General features: G+C 47.7%; 1 protein-coding gene across 1 annotated transcript; it reads right to left on the bottom strand.

Moving 5' to 3' along the window:
* Window positions 1-627: 627 nt before the first annotated feature.
* LOC118886605 lies at window positions 628-20,612 on the bottom strand. The gene is made up of 5 exons (XM_036836576.1): window positions 20,593-20,612; window positions 12,900-13,093; window positions 4,162-4,322; window positions 1,005-1,204; window positions 628-730 (listed from the first exon to the last, which is right to left on the bottom strand). The coding sequence occupies exons 1-5, from the start codon at window positions 20,610-20,612 to the stop codon at window positions 670-672; spliced, it is 636 nt and encodes a 211-aa protein (XP_036692471.1). The 3' UTR covers window positions 628-669.
* Between the last annotated feature and the right edge of the window lie 764 nt (window positions 20,613-21,376).

The following is a 21,376-nucleotide window of genomic DNA, read 5'->3' on the forward strand; positions in this document are numbered from 1 at the left end:
GTAAGTCAGTCCTGGGAAAACTGGGGTGAACTGCTCACCCTACCAGTGGAGCTTTAAAACATGCTGATGCCTGGCACTCACCCCCAGAGCTTCTGATTTCATTGGTCTGGGGGAGGCCTGGGGAGTAGCATGGCCAATTACCCAGGTGACTGTGAAGTTCAGAAAAGAGTGAGAACTACCAACGGGTGAGAGTTTCTGACCCGGGTTCCAGTGTCTGCTGTGGAGCTGTGAATGGGTTACAGGTGGCCTGACATACTGGCCCCCTTCAGCCTTAGGGGCGCCCAGGAAGTGAACAGGGTTGGGAAGCCCTGCTGAATAATGATGCATCAATGTGGGGAATAGAGAATTTGAAAGGAAATTCCAAGGCCCCACCCAAGACCCCCTTGTATGCTACAAGCCTGGGGCTCTACATTTTCATCAAGCTTCCCAAGTGATTCATACTTCCCAAGTGAGTCAAATTTTAAAATGATAAGAATGTATCTCTAGAAAGTACCACAAAGATATAACAGTAATCCTTTCAGGGAAATGCATTTTGGAATAGTCCCACTTGAGTTGACCTGGGTCCAGAAGGTAACAGGTGAGGAAGAAGGATAGGAACCAGAACCATCTTCCTTTATCACAAAAATGCTCCCTTTCCCCTGACTTCTTCCTCCTCTGGAAATGGCCATGTTACTGAACACTGCTGCGGCCGTCTGCCTTCAGCTCTTCCCCTAAACCTCGGGTCACCGACCTTCAGGTACACTGGATTTAGTCTTGTGGTAGCTGGGATTATTGTTCTCAGTTCTTTCCTCCTTCTACCCTGTGAGCTCGCAGTGAACAAAAGTGGAACAAATGTATTTCCCTGCAAGCTAGCAAGGGAGAAGCATAGATGTTTGCCATTGTAAGCCACTGAGTTTTAGGGTGATGTGTTACGCAGCACTTTTGTGGCCAGAACTGACTAATGCATCCCTCAAAAGAAGAAAGAACTAGGCTTTGTCCAGGTTCTCACTAAAAGACTTTACAACCCTGTACAGAAGAAAAGCTTGCTTACCGTGGTGGCAAAGGCCTGGAAAGGGCAGAAGATCTGCCCAAACTGAGAGCACTTGTGCACGTTGATATCTCCAAAGCGACTGCAATGCTCCTTGCGGCTGGCCAGCCTCCTCTCTGCCTTCATGTCCATGAAGTGCTGGAAAGGGCCCTTCTGGGGCAGGTGGGCCACGTGCACCTGTGGTGAGGAGCCCAGGTAGCACGTGGTTACCGAGGGCCACAGGCTCACAGCAAGACAAGGTGCGGGGTGGGCTTTCTAGAAGAGGCACTCTTGTTCATGCCTCTCGTTCATGAGTTGGACTTCCAGGTACCTTTCTTAATTTTCTGTGGCCTCAGGATGCAGATCAAAGGGCCATCCCTCCATGGTCCCTGGGGCTGTGACACAGTGGATGGAGGGTCAGGGCACAAGCTCTAATTGTGACTCTGCCACTCACTGTGGGACCTTGACTCACTACCCGCCTCTATGGCAGATTATTATTATTTTTTTAATTTAAATTTTATTGGAGTAGAGCTGATTTACAATGTCATGTTAGTTGCAGGTGTACAGGAAAGTGATTCAGTTATACATATATTCATTCTTTTTCAGATTATTTTCTCAAGTAGGTTATCACAGAATATTGAGTAGAGTTCCCTGTGCTATACAGTAGGTCCTTGATGATTATCTATCTTACATATGGATTTATCCCTCCAGATTTTTCCCTCCCCACCCCACTGCTCCGTTTCCCCCTTTGGTAACTGTAAGTTTGTATTCAAAGTCTGGGACTCTATTTCTGTTTGGTAACTAAGTTCACTTGTATCTCTCTCTTTTTTGAAATTAGATACCACATATGAGTGATATCATATGATGTTTGTCTTTCTCTGTCTGAGTTATTTCACCTAGTATGATAATCTCTAGGTCCAGCCATGTTGCTGCCAATGGCATTATTTGTTCTTTTTGTTGTTTTCTATGGCTGAGTAGTATTCCATTGTAAACGTGTACCACATCTTCTTTATTATGGCGGATTATTGCTTAGGGTCTGTGCCAGCCTGGAAACGACATGGCTTCTATGGAACTGGCATGGCAAGAATGCCATGGGTCAAAGACCATCTTTCCTGCAGGCAGGAGGCGGGATCTGACGTGTGATGGAGGGTCCGGTCTTTCGATTCCGATCTCACTTTTACTAGACGCTGAAGCATCTAGGAGCCCCGTTTACACTGCACCAGGAGACACACTGACACTAGGTGCCAGTGGATTTCCGGGCCAGAGAGTTTGCCCACATGCACCCTCCCTGCCCACATGCAAGTCTACGAGTTCCCCGTCCCTGTTGAAGGCAGCTCTGCTGGGCCCGCCCTCTGGCGGCACCAGGCCCTGCCTTTCCCCTGCTGTGACGCTTGCCCTCACCTGGTTTTCCCAGCCCCTGACCACTTCACCTTTCCCTACTACGTTCTTCTGGCCTCGCCCCCTGGGATTGATAACAGAGTCCCAAATCCTGCCTGTACGTCAGCTTCTCCAGAAGGACTGGTCCATCCTCTTGCTCTGCCTGAGTGGCCAGTGGGAGACTGATGCTCTAGCACCAATGGGGCCCCCCCAGGATGCTGGGGGGGGCCTCTCTAGCCTCTCGATTCTTCGACACCCGCAGACACAGGGATACGGCTGGCCACACGGCGGTGGTGGATGGATTCCGGCCGCCGGCAGCCGAGGGTGCCCGCCTTTCTGGCTGAGACACCTGCAGAGCGGGGTGCCGAGGGGTGGACGGCTGGAGTCGCCACGGGAACCTCGCCCCAATTAGGGGGTCAGAAACGTGCCTGGACCGTGGGGATGCCGACGGGCACAGAGGCTCTGGGGGCAAGTGGAGGCGCCGACGGAAATCAGAGGCCACTAGGGCCTCTCGAGGTCAAAACGCCCACTTCCCAGATGGAGAAACCGATACCCAGCAAGGTGACAGGACATTCTCAGGGTCTCTCTGTCACCTTCTCTCGCATCAGGCTTAAATTTGCATCTGTAGCTTCCGGGTGACGCTCTCTTCCAAGGAGTCCGCCTGGAAGGGAGACAGACCGATGGCGCTGGACCGCCGGCGGGGCCAGAACACCCCGAGCCTCGTGCATCGGGCCAGAGCTGCCTGCCAGCAGAGCTGTGTCTGCGGTGAACCGTGCGAGAGACCCCCTCGCCAGCCTCTTCCGGCTCCGCTGCCTCCCCTGATGGGCCACTTTGCCTTCAGGAGAATCAGCAGCATCCCCGCCCTCACCACCATCACATTTTAAAGTAGTTTGCGCCTCTTTTGCACTTGGGTCACCTCCCTGTCCCTCTCCTCTCCCGCCTTCCCCTGCCTTATTCCCATTCCTCTTTCCAGGCTCTGATTTTGTCTTCCAGTGAAGTGGCACCCCTACTAGAGGCCTTTCGGGCCACCCCCGTCAGAGCGGGCTTCTCCTCCTCTGGGCTTCCGCAGCATTTACCCCAAGGGTCTGTGTCCCCCACTTGACTTACTGTGAGTGGGTCTCTACTTGGTCATGTCCCACCTAGACCCTAAAGTCCTTGAGGACAGGGCCTGCGTCTTATCCATCTATGTAGATTATCCATCTACATAGACTACAGGTCAGGGGGTGAGTGCTCAACAGAAGTTTGTCACATGAGCGAACAATTAGGTTTTGAAGAAAGCCATTTCTGGATTTTAGGACAATAGGGAGAAAAGGTTATGTTACCACCAAACTTTTCGAAAACATCTCTTTCACACAAAGCAAAATGAACCCATTAACCGGAGGGTAAGGCGTTGTGGGATGTAGACTCAACACCGTACACAGTGGCATGAAGCAGAAATTCAGGGCGAGGAGGAGGGACAGAAGGGGCCTGGGGTGGAAGAAACCATTAGGGACATCAGACACCTGTCCGGTTTTGAGGATTTTCTTTTTTCTCTCTAGGTATCCCCAGTGAGGGTTATGCTGAGTGCATTTCGAGCTGTGCTCGGGGCTTCCTTTCTCTCCCCGCCCTGGTCTCGCATGGCATCAGGGCAGGACGGGGAATAGAAACCAATTACCCCTGTTCCGTTGGTTTGGGTTGGTCTCAACGCCTCCTTTGCTGAGCTCACCCCTGGATGGGGCACATTCCTACTTTTTAGTCTGCAAAGGATAAAGGAAAAAGGGGGTCCTTGGAAGACTTACATCATGTATTTGGAAGCTGTTTGCAGTCGGAGGAGACAACTCCCAGCTTCGTCCCACGGCTTTGGTGGAGCTCAGACTCGAGAGCAAAGGTGGATAGACAGTTCCCAGGGGGACCGGCAGCTTCCAATCTGTTCCAAGGGGACGAGGAGAGCAAGGGCACCCTGAGGACCCGGCCACCACACTCTCTTCCTTCTCACTGGGACCACGGCTGATTTCTCGTGTTTGACCCACAGTGTAACAAGGAAGAAGCTGGTGGAACTGAGAAAGAAGTAGACTCTCACCCCAGAGCCAAGAATGAAAGCTCTTGTTAGGAGATCAACGGAACCCATGTGATGTTCTAATTTGCTTTTCTAGAATGTGATCAGCATGGTGGGCAAGTCTCGTGCCACATGCATTATTCGTAAGTTGTTTTGCTAAGGCCATATGAGTTGAGTTGATTCTTGCTCTGGGGGTTTAACTGAGTAGAGAAGATCACTAGAGGCTCCAACAGGGTCATTTAATTAGGTTAATTAAAGAACGAATTATGTGAGCCTCTCATTTTTCTGCCTTTGTGCAGGATTATTCTTTTACTTGAGTGCAGAGGTTGGCAAATTTTCTCTGCAAAGGGCCAGATAGTAAACATTTTAGGCTTTGTGGGCCATCTGGTCTATGGTAGCACAAAAGTAGCCACAGACAATATGTAAATATGTAAATGAGTGGGCGTGGCTGGCTGTGTTCCAATAAAACTTTATTCATGGGCACCTAATTTTGACTTTCATGTCATTCTCCTGTGACACAAAACAGTCCTCTTTTGATTTCTTTTTCAACCTGTTAAAAATGGGAAAACCATTCTTAGTTTGCAAGCTGTAGGAAAACAGGTGGCAGGATAAATTTGCTGCCCGCTGTGTGAGTGGATGCCTCAGTACACCCCCTGTTGCAAGGAGACAGGTACTGGTTTCCCAGATAGAGAGGAGTTTTCTGAAGTTTTCTCAGCAATTTCAGGATCTGTATGCAAGCTGGACATCTCGTCCATGACCAGCCTTCAAGGAACCAAGCCCAGGCTGGCTGGCCAAATTCAATTACAAAATCTAGGGTCCCAAGGCACCTAGAAGTCATCCAATCCATGTTCTAGACTTTACGTGTGACTGCATTTAAAGCAACTTGGGGATACAAGGCTCCCTTCTACAAGAGAAAAGGAAAGGAGAGGAAAGGAAAGGAGAGGAATAGGAAGAGAAGAGGAGAGGAGAGGAGAGAAGAGAAAAAAGAACCCAACTCTTAGAGTCAATGATCTCGTTGTGTTCGTCCGTCACTCGTGTCCATGCTGGCTAACTTTCACAGGCGCGATGCAACCTCGCCTGCGTGTAATCTAACTTCCTAATGTTGTTGGACAGTTATTTATTCTCCCACACGTAGGCACTGAGGGGGTAAATCGCGGCAAGACTGCATCTCTAGGTTTTCTTCGATGCTTTCCTCTGCTGGGCCAGCCGTGACCTTGGTGTTGCTCACTGGCTTTGCCCCAGATTTTCGGAGCTGATGTTGTGAAGAGAGGTGTCTGCTGATGTGGTCCCTGCATCCTTCCAGCGGCCTGAGGGAGGCATTGCTCTTCTACCAGAATGAAGAGAGAGCATGAAGTAAGCGTAACATAGCACCTTCTCCAGGATGCCAGAGTCGGTATTAAAAAAAAACAACAACTCAGAATGATTCTCTCTGGAGTCTGCCAAAACACACTGAAAATTTAGTGGGATTCTGATGTTTTTAGTGGGTGGGAATGCAGTGGTGGGTGATTAGCACAGCCCGGCATCTCCCCCGTATTGGACTCTCAGCAAATGTCTATAAAACAAATAAAAGGGGGTGAGGGTTTAAAGAACATTTTGTTGAACAGGGACTTTGGTTTCCTTCGAGCTGCGCTGCCTCTCAGGTTGCATTTCAGGTCTTTGTAGAAGCCTGTGATGTTATGGGGGGAAAGTTCCTGTTTAGACCCAGGCAAACCAAATCCAGCCTTAATTTTACAAAACCAGGGTTCCCATCGCTCTCTGTGTCAAACGGCTGCCACCAGCTGAGTGGTTATCTTAAAAAGAGGACTCCAGCTTCCCTGGGCTTTGCCAAAGGCTCCTCAGCCAGTGAGGATGGGTTTCCTGCTGCATTTGCAATCAGGGACTATTCCGCAGGCAGAAGAGGGCAGGACGCGTTCCCGGGGTGTGGAGTGCACCCTTCGTGTGGGAGAAGGACCCGGCGGGTTAGGAGGTGTGAGGGAAGGGGAGCCTGTGGCCTCACATTTCTCTTTCTCCTTGTGAAAATATTATGGCATCCTGGCCAGTTTTAGGACCCTATCCATGGTAGTAATTTTTTGAGGGGGCAGGGGAATGGTGGCTGGGGGCCCAGAGGGGGAAATTAGAAAGAGGCTGCTCTCCAGAAGTGATTAAACCCTGGAGAGAGATACAGATATTCATAGAAGACTGAGCAAGTTTCAGAAATGATTCTTTATCACCTCAAAACTAGTTCCGTGCCCTCGATCCTGAAAGCACTTCTCTTGTACAGAAAGGGCAGCTTTGCATCTTGGCGTTCGATTCTGAGCTTTTTAAGGCGGAGTCTGCGTTGTCCTGATCTTTGAAAACCCAGCACCCAGCATGAAACTTGGCATACAGTAGGTGCTTAATACCTGCAGGTGACAGTAAATGTTGAATGAGCAGCATGAGAAAACAGCCTTCTTGGATATGTGGGCAACTTAATCTTTTCTCAATACTACCCCCGCTACTCCCCAGCCAGAGGCAGGTTGTCTACTAGAAGTAGCAGCCGTCCAGACCTGGGAGGGTGGCTTGAAAAGGTGTGAAATGTGTTGAATTTCAATCTCTTCGCTGAAAGTAAATGGAAAAATGCTTTGTCGCTGGCCATGCCTCTTTGACTTATGTCTTTAGGAGTTTCTCTCTCTCTCCTTTTTTTTTTTTTCACTTTGTCGTAGGCTTTATTATTTTTTTTATACATCTTTATTGGAGTATAATTGCTTCACAATGGTGTGTTTCTGCCGTACAACAAAGTGAATCAGCTCTACGTATACATATATCCCCATATCTCCTCCCTCTTGTGTCTCCCTCCCACCCTCCCTATCCCACCCCTCTAGGTGGTCACAAAGCACCGAGCTGATCTCCCTGTGCTATGCGGCTGCTTCCCACTAGCTATCTATTTTACATTTGGTAGTGTGTATATGTCAATGCTACTCTCTCACTTTGTCCCAGCTTACCCTTCCCCCTCCCTGTGTCCTCAAGTCCATTCTCCATGTCTGCGTCTTTATTCCTGTCCTGCCCCTAGGTTCTTCAGAACCATTTTTCTAGATTCCATATATATGTGTTAGCATATGGTATTTGTTTTTCTCTTTCTGACTTACTTCACTCTGTATAACAGACTCTAGGTCCATCCACCTCACTACAAATAACTCAATTTCATTCCTTTTTATGGCTGAGTAATATTCCATTGTGTATATGTGCCACATCTTCTTTATCCATTTGTCCGCCGATTGCTTCCATGTCCTGGCTATTGTAAATAGTGCTGCAATGAACATTGTGGTGCATGTCTCTTGTTGAATTATGGTTTTCTCAGAGTAAATGCCCAGTAGTGGGATTGCTGGGTCATATGGTAGTTCCATTCTTAGTTTTTTAAGGAATCTCCATACTGTTCTCTATAGTGGCTGTATCAATTTATGTTCCCACCAACAGTGCAGGAGGGTTCCCTTTTCTCCACATCCTCTCCACCATTTATTGTTTGTAGATTTTTTGATGATGGCCATCCTGACCGGTGTGAGGTGACACCTCATTGTGGTTTTGATTTGCATTTCTCTAGTGATTAGTGATGTTGAGCATCTTTTCATGTGTTTGTTGGCAATCTGTATGTCTTCTTTGGAGAAATGTCTATTTAGGTCTTCTGCCCATCTCTTTAAGGGGAATTTCGCTTTCACACCATTGGGAAAAGATCAAGCTTTGGCAACAGCAGTGGTTCTCATCCCTGGGGGGCTGTTGGGGACTCCTGGGGGCTTTAAAAAATTCCAAAGCAAGGGTGCACCCCAGGCCGTATCCATCTGAGTTTTGGCAGGTGGGACCCTGGACAAGCCCTACAGATGATTCAAACATGTACAACCAAAGTCAAGTTTGCTCCTCTGACTATAATTTAGCAGTCAAACCAGGGGGGCTTTTAAGGGTGGAAATAATAATCCTGTGGATTACAGCACTTGAGTGGAGTCAGTACTTTTTATTTTTGACATGGCTTCACTGAGCCAAGAAAACTCTGAGTCTTTATATCAAAAAGTCAAATTTCATTGGATTAAAGTTTTATCTCTATTTGACAACTTTTGAACTGGTGGAGGGGGGGGAGCATTTTTAGTGTTAGAGAAATGCTAGGATTTCTTTCAGAACAAGGTTTGTGTTATTATTTTCTGAATCCCCAGCTCCTAACATGGGGCCTGCCATGGAGTAGATGCTCAAAAATTCTAAAACAATTATAGCAGCTGCTGCTTGCTGGACACCTACTGTTATATTCAGCACCTCCTTTGACTTTTAAAGCCAGCCTAGGAGAGAGCCATCTCGGGGGGATGAGGAGAAGCAGAAAGTGATGAACGTCTTGGGTCTCTGATGCTATCGTGGGGCCACCTACTAGCCCTCCCGGCCTTCCTCTGGACACCTTGTCATTTGGGGAAAATACACTCTTTGTGTTGGTGGAAATTTCTCTTTTCATTTCTTCAGGTCAAATGCTATTCTGTCTGATATACACACCTACTTCATGAGGTTTATCCCTAGGTATTGGAGAATACTTGGCAAACTGACCAGTGTTAACATGCGCATGGAAAAATTCAATGTTTTTGTTATAATTTAAGGATCCCTTGATACTGATGCAATTAGTAAGAAGGGGAGGACGGGCATGCCCCTCTTCCTCAGTACGGACTCATGGGAAGTTTGGATCATGGCGTGGGATGGGGAATAGGGTGGCCTAAACAGATTTAACCAGGATAGCGAATCACCCATTGGGCCTGATGTGTCTAATTTTGTCTGAGGCAGAGAAGACCCAAGAAGGAGTTGCTCTCTGCCTCTGAGTCCCCTTATCTGAGTGTCTGTGTAAAAAATATATGCAGGTCTGGGGTAAGATGAGTGGAGTGTAGCCAGGATACGTGCCAGCAAGGCCACCCCCTGCATCAGTAGACACAGGAGCTGGACCCACTTTTCTCTTCCTGGTCCCATCACAGCTGAATCCTCGAATTCAGCTCAAGGCCACCTGGACAAACTGTAGCTCACTCAGAGGAGAGTGATGAGGATGGTGCGGAAAACGAAAACCCTAAAACTCTCTTCGTTCTTTGGGGCATGACTGGAAGAGGTGGGCATAATTAGACTGGAGAAGAATTAATCCAATGGGGGTCACAGCAGTTACTTTCAAATATCTGAAGGCTGCCGTGTAGAAGAGGGAACAGATCATCTGACCAGCCCCAGTGGGTGGAATTAGAGCCAATGAAGGAAGCTACAGGCAGGCAGGTTTGGACTGGGGTTTGGACACAATGCTAACAGCCAGAGCCGCCAAAGACAGAGTGGCCCATCTCAGTAGATGGTCCCATCGCTGGTGACGTTGAAGGGTAGATGGAGCCACCGTTTGCAGGGATGTGGTACAGGATCCCGGCACACATTCACATGCTGTTTCCTTTCCTCTATGACTTCAGCGATGAATCCAAGAGTTATTCAGCGCCTACTATGCGTCAGGCTCTTTGTGGTCAGACTATGACCTTTAAGATCTCTCCGAACTTGGTGATTCTTTGAGGATCTGAGTATGATGAGCTCCATTTTGCCCAAGAAAAACTATGGCACCAAGATCTGGCAAGAGTTGCACGAAGCCAGACAGCATGTAAGGGGTGGACCCTTCATCCTCTCTGAGATTTTGCTCTCTCCACTCTCCTTTCTCGTTCAATCGTCTGTTCTTTTCTGAGAAAACCAGATCATGCTCTGCTCAGCCATCTAGTCTTGAGCATGTTTAGGCAGAATGTGCAATATTGGTCTGAAAGATTTTCCCCGACTCTGACAAATTGGAGCAAACTCTCCCTTTCATCTGCAATCTTCGAAATCTCCCCAGATACCCTCAAGCAGAGATGGGTTATACGCAAGTGTTGTGGTTCGAGATTTCATACAACACCTGACTTTCCAGTTGGGGAGCGGCTGCGAATTCTTCAGATACAGTCACCCCTGCTATTCTCTGCACCGAGATTCCAAAAATTGCTGTGGAAACCGCACATTTCCAAGCAAGCCCATTTCTTTTTCAACGTTTCTCAATCTCTCAGTCTCTTTTCTCTCCCCACCACTCCACCGTAGATCTTTACATCTTCCGTCTCTGGGTATTTCCTGCCAGGATCTCTTGCCTGGCAGAATCCCCATTGGTTTAGGGGCGCCTAACCAGGCAGTGAAAACCAACCTGGCTTTGGAGCTGGGCATTCCACAGGCAAGCAGGGCCATCCGGTCTCTCTTCTTTCGTATGCATCAGGCTTGCAAGATGTAGGGAGGGCAAATTAGCAGCTGTGTAGGAGTGACTGACACTGGTAAAAAGCATCTGTTGGAAAATTTGCTTTGTAATTTCCTGAGGCTTTCAGGGTCAGATGTGGGTAAAACCCCCCAAATGGAAGAAAATCCTAATCACTTTCAAGTGGGAGGAAAATAAGAAACAGACAGGCTCACATGGGTGCAGAATGTGGATTCTGAACTGCAAGCTCCCATGATAGTTTCCAAAGCTTCCAAAGCACTGCTCCCTTAGGGACCAAGCCCCGATCTTCTCCTGAGGTCCTTTATTTGGCCCAGTTGGGACCATCAGTGGATGGGAGTGGTGTTCAAATCCACCCTCTCCCCACACTGCTCTGTGAGGCTGGAGATGAGTTGGAAAATGGAATAGGGTGCGTAAATGCATACTCTGCATTAGTGTTTCGGATGATCTTTATTGGTTTTATTCACCCAGGTATTTTCAGCACCTGCAACAGTGCCTGGAGCAGAATGGGTGCTCAAAACATATTCAGTGAATGAAAGAACGAATCCCCTTTTGTATCCTACACACTCCCTAGTGTCCTTGTCACTTAGCTGACTTTGTACACATGGTTGGTGCATGAAACTAAGGTGAAAAAGCAAAGGAGGCTTTGATCTCTAAGCAGAGCTGGAGGGGAATATACATTAGGCAGGTTGGAGGGGTAGGAGAAAATCAACACAGCAGTGTGGAGGTGTCTGGGAAAGCTATGGGCTCATGTGCAGACCCTCAGAAGGCGTCTGAGCTGGGAGACAGGAGAAGGCCAGACGTCTGTCTCTGGTGCCTTTGAAGTTGACAGCTCATTCTGAACTCTGTTGGCATTTGCACTTGCTTTGCTTCGAGATAAAGAATCTCCTCTTTCTCTCCGTCTACTTTTGCTGCATTTCTTCTCTCCTCTTCCCCTTCCCCACAATGCTTCTTAAGTACTAGTTTCAATCCTGCGGAGTAGGACCAGGCTTTGCAAAAGACCCATTTTCTGAGCTCTGACTTATCTGGTTCATATCATATCACAGTTTTCATTGGCCTCAATGTGACTGAAACCAAGAAGACTTAGGGAATAGAAAGTGATTTGCAAAACGTGAGCAGTGTCTGCATAACTAAGAACCCTTTCTGATTCTGTGTGAATAGGGCTCTGGGGGTAATTCAGAGAATTTATGTAACCCCTGCTCTGGCAACTGGAATTTGTCACTTGGTTTAGCACTTGGAGTAACTGATAGCTCCATGTTAATGATCAGAAAGGGTGGCATCTTCCAGTTAGTCAATGAAGCCGAAAGATAACTTTGCACCTTAAACAGTACACTCCTGTTTTCCTCTCCTCTATCAATGAGGCACACTCAGAGCAGAAACATTGTGCAGATGTCTTTACCAAAGGTGTGATTTCTTTGGCTAGAGGAGATGGACATGCAAAGATGACTTGCCCGGCTCTGGGCACAGAGAGCGCAGGCTTCTCCCTGTGTTAACCCTGTGTTGGTACATCAGGGCTTTGAGAGCCACAGGCAGAGAAAAGTCAGTCCTTGGGTAAGAGGTGAGGCAGAGGAGAGAGGACAGAGAGAGTGGGAACAGGAGAGAGACATTACGAAAGGAGAAAGAAGGAGACCTGCTTCCGGCCAGCTCAGTCGCCATCCTGGGCTCCAGCTCGGTCACTGCTGTCCCTGCTCTGACATCTACCGTTGGCACTAAGTGATTGTTCCCCATTCTTGAAGAGACACCTCATTGGCTGGTGGCCGCTCCCTACCTGATAGGGTGTGCCCGGGGCTCAGGTATGTGCTTTGTGGGCTTAGAGACTGAGCCCCTATGGAAGAGCCCAACTCTGCAGAAGTAAAGGCAACGAATGGGGTAAGGGATCCTGGGTCCTTGGCCAGAATCAGATTCTCTCCCTGAAAAGGTGAGGCTGACCCTCTGGGACTCAGGACACAGTCTGTGGCTATTGAGCTAATTGGCCTGAGTGGCCTTTGGTTTCACTGGGAGCAGCCGTCTTCGGTCCAACCCTGGATACTACCTAAGTATGGAAATGAGAGTTTTGGAGCCAGACGTTAAGTCATGAAGAGTAGTAGCTCTGCAGACTTGAGTTTTACAGCCTAATTTCCCGCCCTGTTCACTGTGTCCCATCACATCAGCTCCGCCCTTGCCCCAGAAGCCGCCAGGCCCAGAGCCCCATTTCCCGAAATGGAAGGATGCCTGTAGATGCACCAGGATGGGCCGGGCCTGCAGACCTGAGCTGGCCTTACTCTTGGCATCTTTTCGTGGTTCTGTTTTGCCAGGAGGAGGGCCTTCCTCAGCAGCCTTGTCGCCCCCTGTTTCCTTTGTTTTGTCGTCCGTGGTCTGGGCCCCTTGCCCCTTCTGCAGCATCTGACTGTAAGGCGAGGTCTGGTCTTCAGGCAGTTCTTCCTTCTTGTTCTCCTTCCTTCTCCCACGGAGAGCTCTACACATAAACCCCACCATCAGCTGCGACTCTCTTGAGGGATTCAACTGCCCCTAAGTAAGTGGCCTGACATGTGGTCATTAAGAGGAAGGAGGTGAACTGGAACACTTAACTTCATGAAAAATTGTGTACGGGACCTCCCCGGCAGTCCAGTGGGTAAGGCTTCACCTGCCCATGCAGGGGGCGTGGGTTCGATCCCTGGTCGGGGAGCTAAGATGCCTCGCGGCCAAAAAACCAAAAAACATAAAACAGAAGCAATGTTGTAACAAAGTCAATAAAGACTTTAGAAATGGTCCCCAACAAACAAATCTTTAAAAAGGTTATGTAATCTGGAAAGAAAATGAATTGATGCCGTCAGCTTATTCTTGCATATAGTAGAATGAGAGAAGGGTGAAAGTATCCCCCAAGTAGCAGGAAGATTGGAGAACAGGTATCTATGTGTGCATGTGCGTGTGTGTGTGTGTGTGTGTGTGTGTGTATGCATATGAATGAATGAATGAATGAAAGAAAATAGTTCTTACAGGGATGAAACACAGGAGGGCAGGCTACAGCTAAGGCCTAGCATTTCATTTTTATGGGGTAGGATTAATATACTACACGTCAAACTGTGTTCCCTCTTTCTGTTTTCCCCATTTCCCATGATATCAATTAAAAAGAGAGTATTTTGGGGGAGTATTGAACACAGTTCTTCAGTGGCTCTCAAACCTCCAAGTCATCCCTCTTGGCAAGATCCACAAGGTCCTTCCTGATTTGACCCTGCTCACTTCATCCCCTCTCCGCTCCCCCGAGGGCTGAACCATCCCAGGGCCCTCAGGTTTTTGTGACTCAGCTTGTGTTTCTCACTCTGCTGGGAATGTAACACTTTCCCCCTTTCCCTCCTTTGTACTCCCATCCTACTGGGGACCCCTCGTTTTCACTTCCTCTTCTGTGTGGTCCACGAATTGTCCCAACCATTGATGTAGACCTGCCCTCCCTCTGGTCCCCAGCCCCTTTCAAGCATCTCCATTCTAGTAATGACCAAGGGTGCAGTCAATGGTCTGTCTTCATGTCTGTCTCCACTGTTAGATTTTATGTTCCATGAGGTCCTAGCCTCTGTCTGTTCACCAGTGTCTCCGAGCATGCGGCACTGTATCTGACAAGAGGTAGTCGCTCAATTCATGTTGATGAATGGAAGGGTGGATGGGGAGAGGACAAAGTATCGGGTATAGATAGAGGGGAATGAAAGACAGTAGACTAAAAATATTAACTACGTGGAAGGGAGAGTCTCGGGCATGATTACTCCACTGCAGAGCCACAGTGGTACCCAGGGTCAGTCAGGAGCAGAAAGTCAAGGTCGTGTTTGTACCAATGTTGTCTCTGGGATTTGTCAAGAGTGTCCAGCTGCGCTAAGGGCTCAGAAAACGGGACATGGTTTTGCCTTTGCATTTCGTGGTTAGCACATCTGAAGATGCACTAAGTGGTAACATCTCTGCTGTGCTTAAGTTCTTCCCTGAAAGCCAGAGAAATTTAATCTGAAACCCAGGCTCCTGGAGGTGATAATTAGAAGAGGACGTTAGGGATTTAGAAATAACAGTGTCCCTCTGGGAGCCTTGCGCTAGCACCACGTATGGGACTGTCCTCACTGAGCTCGGACAGGAACCTGGAATTTTCTCCATACCATAAAAAAAAAAAAAAAGCACATGGTTTTTCTCTGATGGGTTTGAACTTGGTTTCTGAAGTTGTGGTTTCTGAAGCCTCTCTTCACTTATGGTGGTTCTTCCGCTCCTCTCCAAAGATGCAACTTCAGCAGTTCGTGTGCTGCACAGTTGTGAGTGGCCGGGCAGTTTTTTAGGAAAAACAACATTCTTGAGCTGAGGAGAACATCTGCTCTGTGTCTGATCACCATAAACCTCCAACTTTGCTAGCAAGTTGTAACATTTGAACCGATCACCCAAGGCATATCTTGGCACATTAAGGAAATCTACACTCAATAAAGATGCTATTGTACGTGTCTCTAGTGCCCTATTCAAGGATCGAGGACGGTTCCCCTCAGCCAGGAATGCTTGTTCATAAAGTTGTAGCTGCGCGGTACTATTTATAGGACCCAGGCAGATATGCAAATGAGCGTGGCCCACAGGACTCAATTAAGCCTTTCCTTGTCAAGCTGAATTGGGCCATCGTGTGACTCCTGGGGGGCGGGGATCCCCCCCTCCCCGAGCATATTCTGGCATGTAAAAATTATGCTCATAAAATGTTGGAAAGAAGAGGAGACCTTCTAAGGGGCCCTACCTCAGGTCACCCATGGGGGAACGGACCACTTCCCATCTGTTTTAAATTAAATGTGTTTATTTTCTTTGCATCTCGCTCCCCAGCTCATTGTAATCGGTTAGAATATGTCTTCTGTGATGTTAACTGAAAGCATATTTTTTAATAAGTTGAACTGGCTGTTTGCTTTCACACACAAGGCAGTGACATGGCTTCTTTCACTGTGACTCTGGCGTGTGCTTCGTGGGAGCTGTAGGACGGTGCCTGGGGCTCTATTTGTTCAACACTCGATTTTTGTTCCCTGTGATGTCCCAGATTCTATGCTAGGTGTTAGGGGTAGAGTGGAGACAGGAGCGTCAGTGACTAAATACATAAAGTAATTGTCCTTTGTGAAAAGTACTGGAAGGGAAATAAACAAGGGACAGAGAGAGTGTAATTGTCAAGGACCACCTTCTGAACTGGGTGGCCTGGCTCTTTGGGCAAAAGGATTTGGATCTGAGGCCTGAAAGATCAGAACAAGCCATTCAAATGGAAACTGGGAGGTGAGTATTCCAGGCAGAGGAAACAGCTGTGCAAAGGCCTTGAGACAGTCAAGGGTTTGCAACATTTGAAGATGAGAAAACAAGCCAGGGTGGTTGGAATAGACAGAGAAAGGGCAAGTGGGGAGGGATGAGGCTGGAGCAGGGCCAGGGCAGGCAGGGCCTCCTGGGGAACGCTCAGGATTTTAGATTTTGTTCTAGAAGCCACAGAACGGCAGGAGAAAATGCCAGGCTTGGATTTGCCTCTTAGGAGGATTAGGTGGGCGAAATTGAGAAGGACAGATTGGAGAGGGGAGGGATGCCGCGGAGGTGCCGGGTGGGAGGGGCTTGTATCAGTCCAGGTAGCGGTGACGCAGCACGCTTTGGCGTGGCATCCTTGGAGACGGAGGTCGAGGCGTGGGATCCAGAGGTTCTGGAGGTTAGACTTGACAGGACCTGCTGATGCCTCAGCCAGAGCAGGGGAGGGAGAGGAAGACCCTAGAACTCAAGGGATCTGGTGGTGTTTTGACCTTAGCAACAGGGCAGTTGATGGTGCTATTTACAAAGAGGAGAGAGATCCAAGGGCAGGGCTGTTTTGTGGGAAGGTGGGGAACAGAAATCCGTTCCAAACATATTGAGTGGGCAGATCTGTTACTAAGCTCCGCGTAGAAAAGGTCTCTTAGCTATAAGTCTCCTGAAAGGACAAACTTTATAATTTATCGTTATAACTTTAGAAGTAACGATGGAAACATTTGGAAGAACGTTTGATGCAGCTTGAGACGGGGAATTCAGAGATGATTCAAGGGTTGGCAATAAATCTAGTGACCAACATCGCGTATGGAAATACGTAACCGCGGATTTTCTCCTTTGCAAAGTCTGGTTGGACTTTATTCCTGTATTGGAATAAAAGTACTGGATGACGTGTGGGTGCAGAGAGTCCGGGAGCTGTTTGTGCCGAGAGGGATGGCCGAAACATCCAGAAAGGAGGAGGTGAATTACGATGCAGAGAAGCAAGTATTAATACTTAGGGCTTGGAAAGCATACCTAGGGAGTGATACAATCTACTTATTTAATGTTATCCTTTCAGTTCCAGCAAGGGGAACCCATTTTTTTAAGCTACTCTTTAAAAATGACATTTTCTCTGTACATCAGGTATTGAAAAAAAAAAAGGGGGGGGGAACGGAAGCACCTCTTAACATTTCTTCAGCTGAGTCTCTGCCTTCCTATTAATTTTTAGCAGACTCTGTTTTTCCACCAGCCTGCCCACTTCCGAGTACAGGCAGTCCTACGCTTTGCTTTGCTTTGCTTATCTCTTTTCCTGTTTGGTGTTCTAAAGGTGCCCGTGGTGCTTTTAGGAAGCATTGTGTTTGGGTGGCTGGTGAGCAACCTGCACTGCAAAATGCATTAACCTGAGGTTATCGCAGGTAACTGACTTGGAAGAAACGCTTTTCCCAGTGGGTTTCTGGTTTGTGTGCCTAGGATCTCAGAGTTGTGCAGGGGAAAGTCTTCTAGTTTTGGTAGAAAAAGCTTAATTTGGGGGTCAGAGAGGCTTGGGTTGAGTCCTTAGCTCTATTATCTTCTAGCTTGTGACTTAAAGTTTTTAAAAATTGAACTACAGTTGCTGTACAATACTATATAAGTTACAGGAGTACTAAATAGTGATTCACAATTTTTAAAAGCTATACTCCATTTATAGTTATTATAAAATATTGGCTATATCCCCCTTGTTGTACAATATATCCTTGTAGCTTATTTTATACCTAATAATTCATACCTCTTAATCTCCTACCCCTATATTGCCCCTCCCTCCTTCCCCCTCCCCACTAGTAACCACTAGTTTGTTCTCTGTATCTCTGAGTCTGCTTCTTTTTTTTTTTATATTCACTAGTTTGTTGTATTTTTTAGATTCCACATATAAGTGATATCATACAGTATTTCTGACAGCATTTTTGAACCCTGTGTTTTCATCTGGAAGACGTGGGTAACGAGATATATGTAAATTGCAGAGTAGTTGTAACGATGAGATGAGATGACATATGTGAAGTCCTTAGCATGAGACTTAATTCATACTGGTTACCACAAATATTATTATTAGACTTACAAACACAATGGTTGTCAATTGGACAGGAAACAAACATTCCTGGTTTGTAGCTCTGTAAAGGCTGTTGACAAGCATCACAGCCGTGTGTGCAGGGGTGCTGGGGTAGGGTTCTTCCAGTCTAACAGAAGTTGCACACTGGACGTCCTGATTGTATACTTAAAATCAGCCATTTTTTCAGTTTGAATGAAAACTGTAAATTGAATAAGTAAATTAAAAAATGGGGACCTTTTCTATGCAATGTGGATTACAAACTTCTCTCGAAAAACCATCTGGTGACATGGGCCCCCCCCACCATTCCAGATGGCGACCATCAGCTGTGACTTAGAAGCTGATGGTAAGGTCCCATGTGTCCTTCCCTGCTCCCTGCCCCTCTTAGAGAGCCTGGTCTTATATTTTATATGCGCCCTTGGCTAGCTTGTATGACCTTGGGCAAATTCTTTAACTCTTTTAGTCTTGGTTTCCCCATCTGTAAATGGAGATGTTAATAATAAAGCTGACCCCAGAAGTTTCTTTTGAGGATGAAAGAACATCGACAAGAAGTTTTTCCACAGTGCTTGGCACACAGAAAGCACTCAGGGCTAAATGCTGTTGTCACCATCAGAGCACTTTGCAAATTAATAGCTGTCTGATTGTAATACATACTTAGATGGACACTGATAGAAGTTGAACTATGGGTAAGACAGACATATGTTATAGGGATATCATATTTTTGAAAAATACCAATACTGTTTTCTTTTTTGTACACCCTTGTACTTGATCCAATCCCCGCTCCCCTTTCAGGGAGAAGCTTTTAGGCTGGATCTCGTCAATCACATCCACTCTCTACTCTTCTCCATCTTGGAGCTGACCAGTTGGGTTCTATCAGTGGACCCCCAGCCTCTGGTGTCCAGTTAGGTTTGGCCAGTGGGATGCTCCAGTGGGGGAGGGGGGATCAAAAGAAGGGAGGATAACGACGCCAGTATTTACTCTTGTCTTGTTCCTTCCCTGAGAAGTTGCCTTGAGCCTGCGAAGATCCCAACCCAAGGGTACTGGTTCTCTTTACACACTTTCTCCATCTGGGTTTGGAGAACACTTCCCTCAGACTCTCAGGTCTTGGACCTGTAGGTGGTAATGATTACATCGTTACTAGTCCCGGGCAACGTGCTGTTTCTTGCTGTTCCCCTATACCTCGCCCATAACCTTGTAAAGCCACTTTGATTTATCCTATGTCATCAGCTGACATAGCTCCCACTGTCCTGGAGAAAATTAGGATTATTAAAGCAGAAAGCAAAGAAAATGAAGTCAATTTTAAGATCCTAATCTCCAGATGGCATTTCGAATCCACAGCGAGGTAGAAGCCAGGCTTTGTGAAGAGAGAAAGGGTTTTCTAAGTTCCACAATGTTTCCTTTAACACATAAAGAGCCAGGCTAGATCAAGGAGGGTCAAAGCCATAGTGCAGAGCAGGCAGAGGAAATGCCTTCGGGGAAGTGTCCACAGGACAGGAAGAGGACGTGGAGACCGTGGCCACAGGAGGGCGGTTCTGGGGGAAAAGTTAGGATGCTGGTCGCAGCTCGGCCACCGAGAAGTGACTGTCTCCGCCCTCAGCGCCCCCGGCCCCAACCTGGCTTAAGCAAAATTAGGGGGTGATGAGGCATTAGAAGCCCTCACAGAAACCCCGGAAGGCGTGAGGGAGGGTCCACCATGCGCTCCCAGTGTGTCTGCCAGGGTTTGGAGGTGGGGGAACAGTCAGGGCCCTGGGCTCCTCGTGGCCCCGGTGAGAGGTCGCCGAGGGGTTGAGAGCGGTAGTCCTGGCACAGACCTGCGTTCAGGGCAAGGAAGCAGGAGGCCACAACGCATAGGGACCTGGTGATGTGAGGGGCCACAGGACCATGGGCTGCAGCAGCAGATGCCAGCAGGACACCACGAGGGGCAGCAAGATCAGCCACACCTGCGTAAACACCAGCCCAGGACATTTAGAGACAAGACAGGTCCATAGCCAAGGACGCCGAGGACGCCTGCCACCTCCCTCTGCACCCGGGTCCTTGTTGGGAAGGAGTGGGAGAAATGACCCCTTGACGGAAGAGGGAAGAAATAGCTTGTGAGCTGACTCTTGATTTATCCAAACGAGGCTGAGTTAATGTCAAAGTGAAATGTTTCAAAGCACAGAATAAGTTACCCTTAATTGGCAATTTTTATTTTTCTTGGCCATCAGGAGGAATGGAAACTCCAGAGTAACAGACTAGTGATAAAGGGCCTCCAGCTTCATTCTTCCCACACCCCTGTGCTCTGTGTAAATTTCTATGCCCTCTCCTTGACTTTCTTACAAGATGGATCCTTTACACTGGACCCTTGTCTTTTGAGCCACATTGAGTCAAATTAGGGGTGGTGAATGCTTTCCGTCTAACACAATGACTTTTACTTATTAAATTATTTTTACTATAATAACTCTAAAGGAAATTAATACAGAAAGAAAAATGTCCATATCCCCTCTACCACACCACAAAGACATCCACTTTTAAAAAAGTGGTTTTCTCATCCATGTTGCTAAAATCCTAGCTGACGGGTTGGTCAAACCCTCTGCTTAAGGAAGGCTCTGCTACCAACACCCAGAGACAGTCCCCAGTGACATAAAGGAAGAGAGATTTGAGCTGATTACCTGACATTGTCATATGGCATCGAGCTTCTGCTTACTAGGGCGACCTTCCAATTAGTGAAACGGGACGTTCTTCGGATGGTGTTCAGATTCAACGGTGTGGACAGGATTTCACTCTTTGCTTCCCACTTCTTAGCCTTTGCCCTTATACAAAATCCCAGGCTTTATGGGGATTTCTCTCCATCTTTTCTCTGGCATCCTAGACCCTGGTCCTGGGACTCTGGACTTCTTTGGAATGTTGACATTATGGTGCTGCTGATGGAATTCCTAAGACTTTTTGAACTGGAGTCCTAAAGAAGAGATTTTAGCTCTTGCTGACCTTGGCACAGTTTTTTCTCCTTTGTGCTCTAATGCACATGACATTGCAGAAGTGTTTTACTTGGACAGGGGAATGAGCAGTGAAGCAAAATACATCCCCCTGCTCTTGGGTGTATTGCCCAGATTGGGAAGCATAGGTTGTTCTAAACGATTATTCTTGTGCTTCCATTGACTTGGAACTGGAAAGAAATGCGATCAGATCTGCCCACATCCAGGAGCAGGGGAGATGCCTGTTTCAACAGGATTGCCTACCAGCTTCATCTAGATGTGAGATTATGGGTCGAGGACCCTATTGTGGTAAAGGCAAGCCGCTGGTATTTTGAGATGCCATTTGGTTTTCTCTCCAAATATTCCCAGGGGTGTTCCCTCCGCCGTCCACAGTTTGCAGGTTCTTGCAGAAGAGCCTTGGATGATGGCAACCTTGGGGCCACACAGGAAGTTCTCAACGCCGGCAATCACGCTCCTGTGG

The sequence above is a fragment of the Balaenoptera musculus genome, chromosome 20 (genome assembly GCF_009873245.2).
Source record: "Balaenoptera musculus isolate JJ_BM4_2016_0621 chromosome 20, mBalMus1.pri.v3, whole genome shotgun sequence".
Classification (NCBI taxonomy): Eukaryota; Metazoa; Chordata; class Mammalia; order Artiodactyla; family Balaenopteridae; genus Balaenoptera; species Balaenoptera musculus.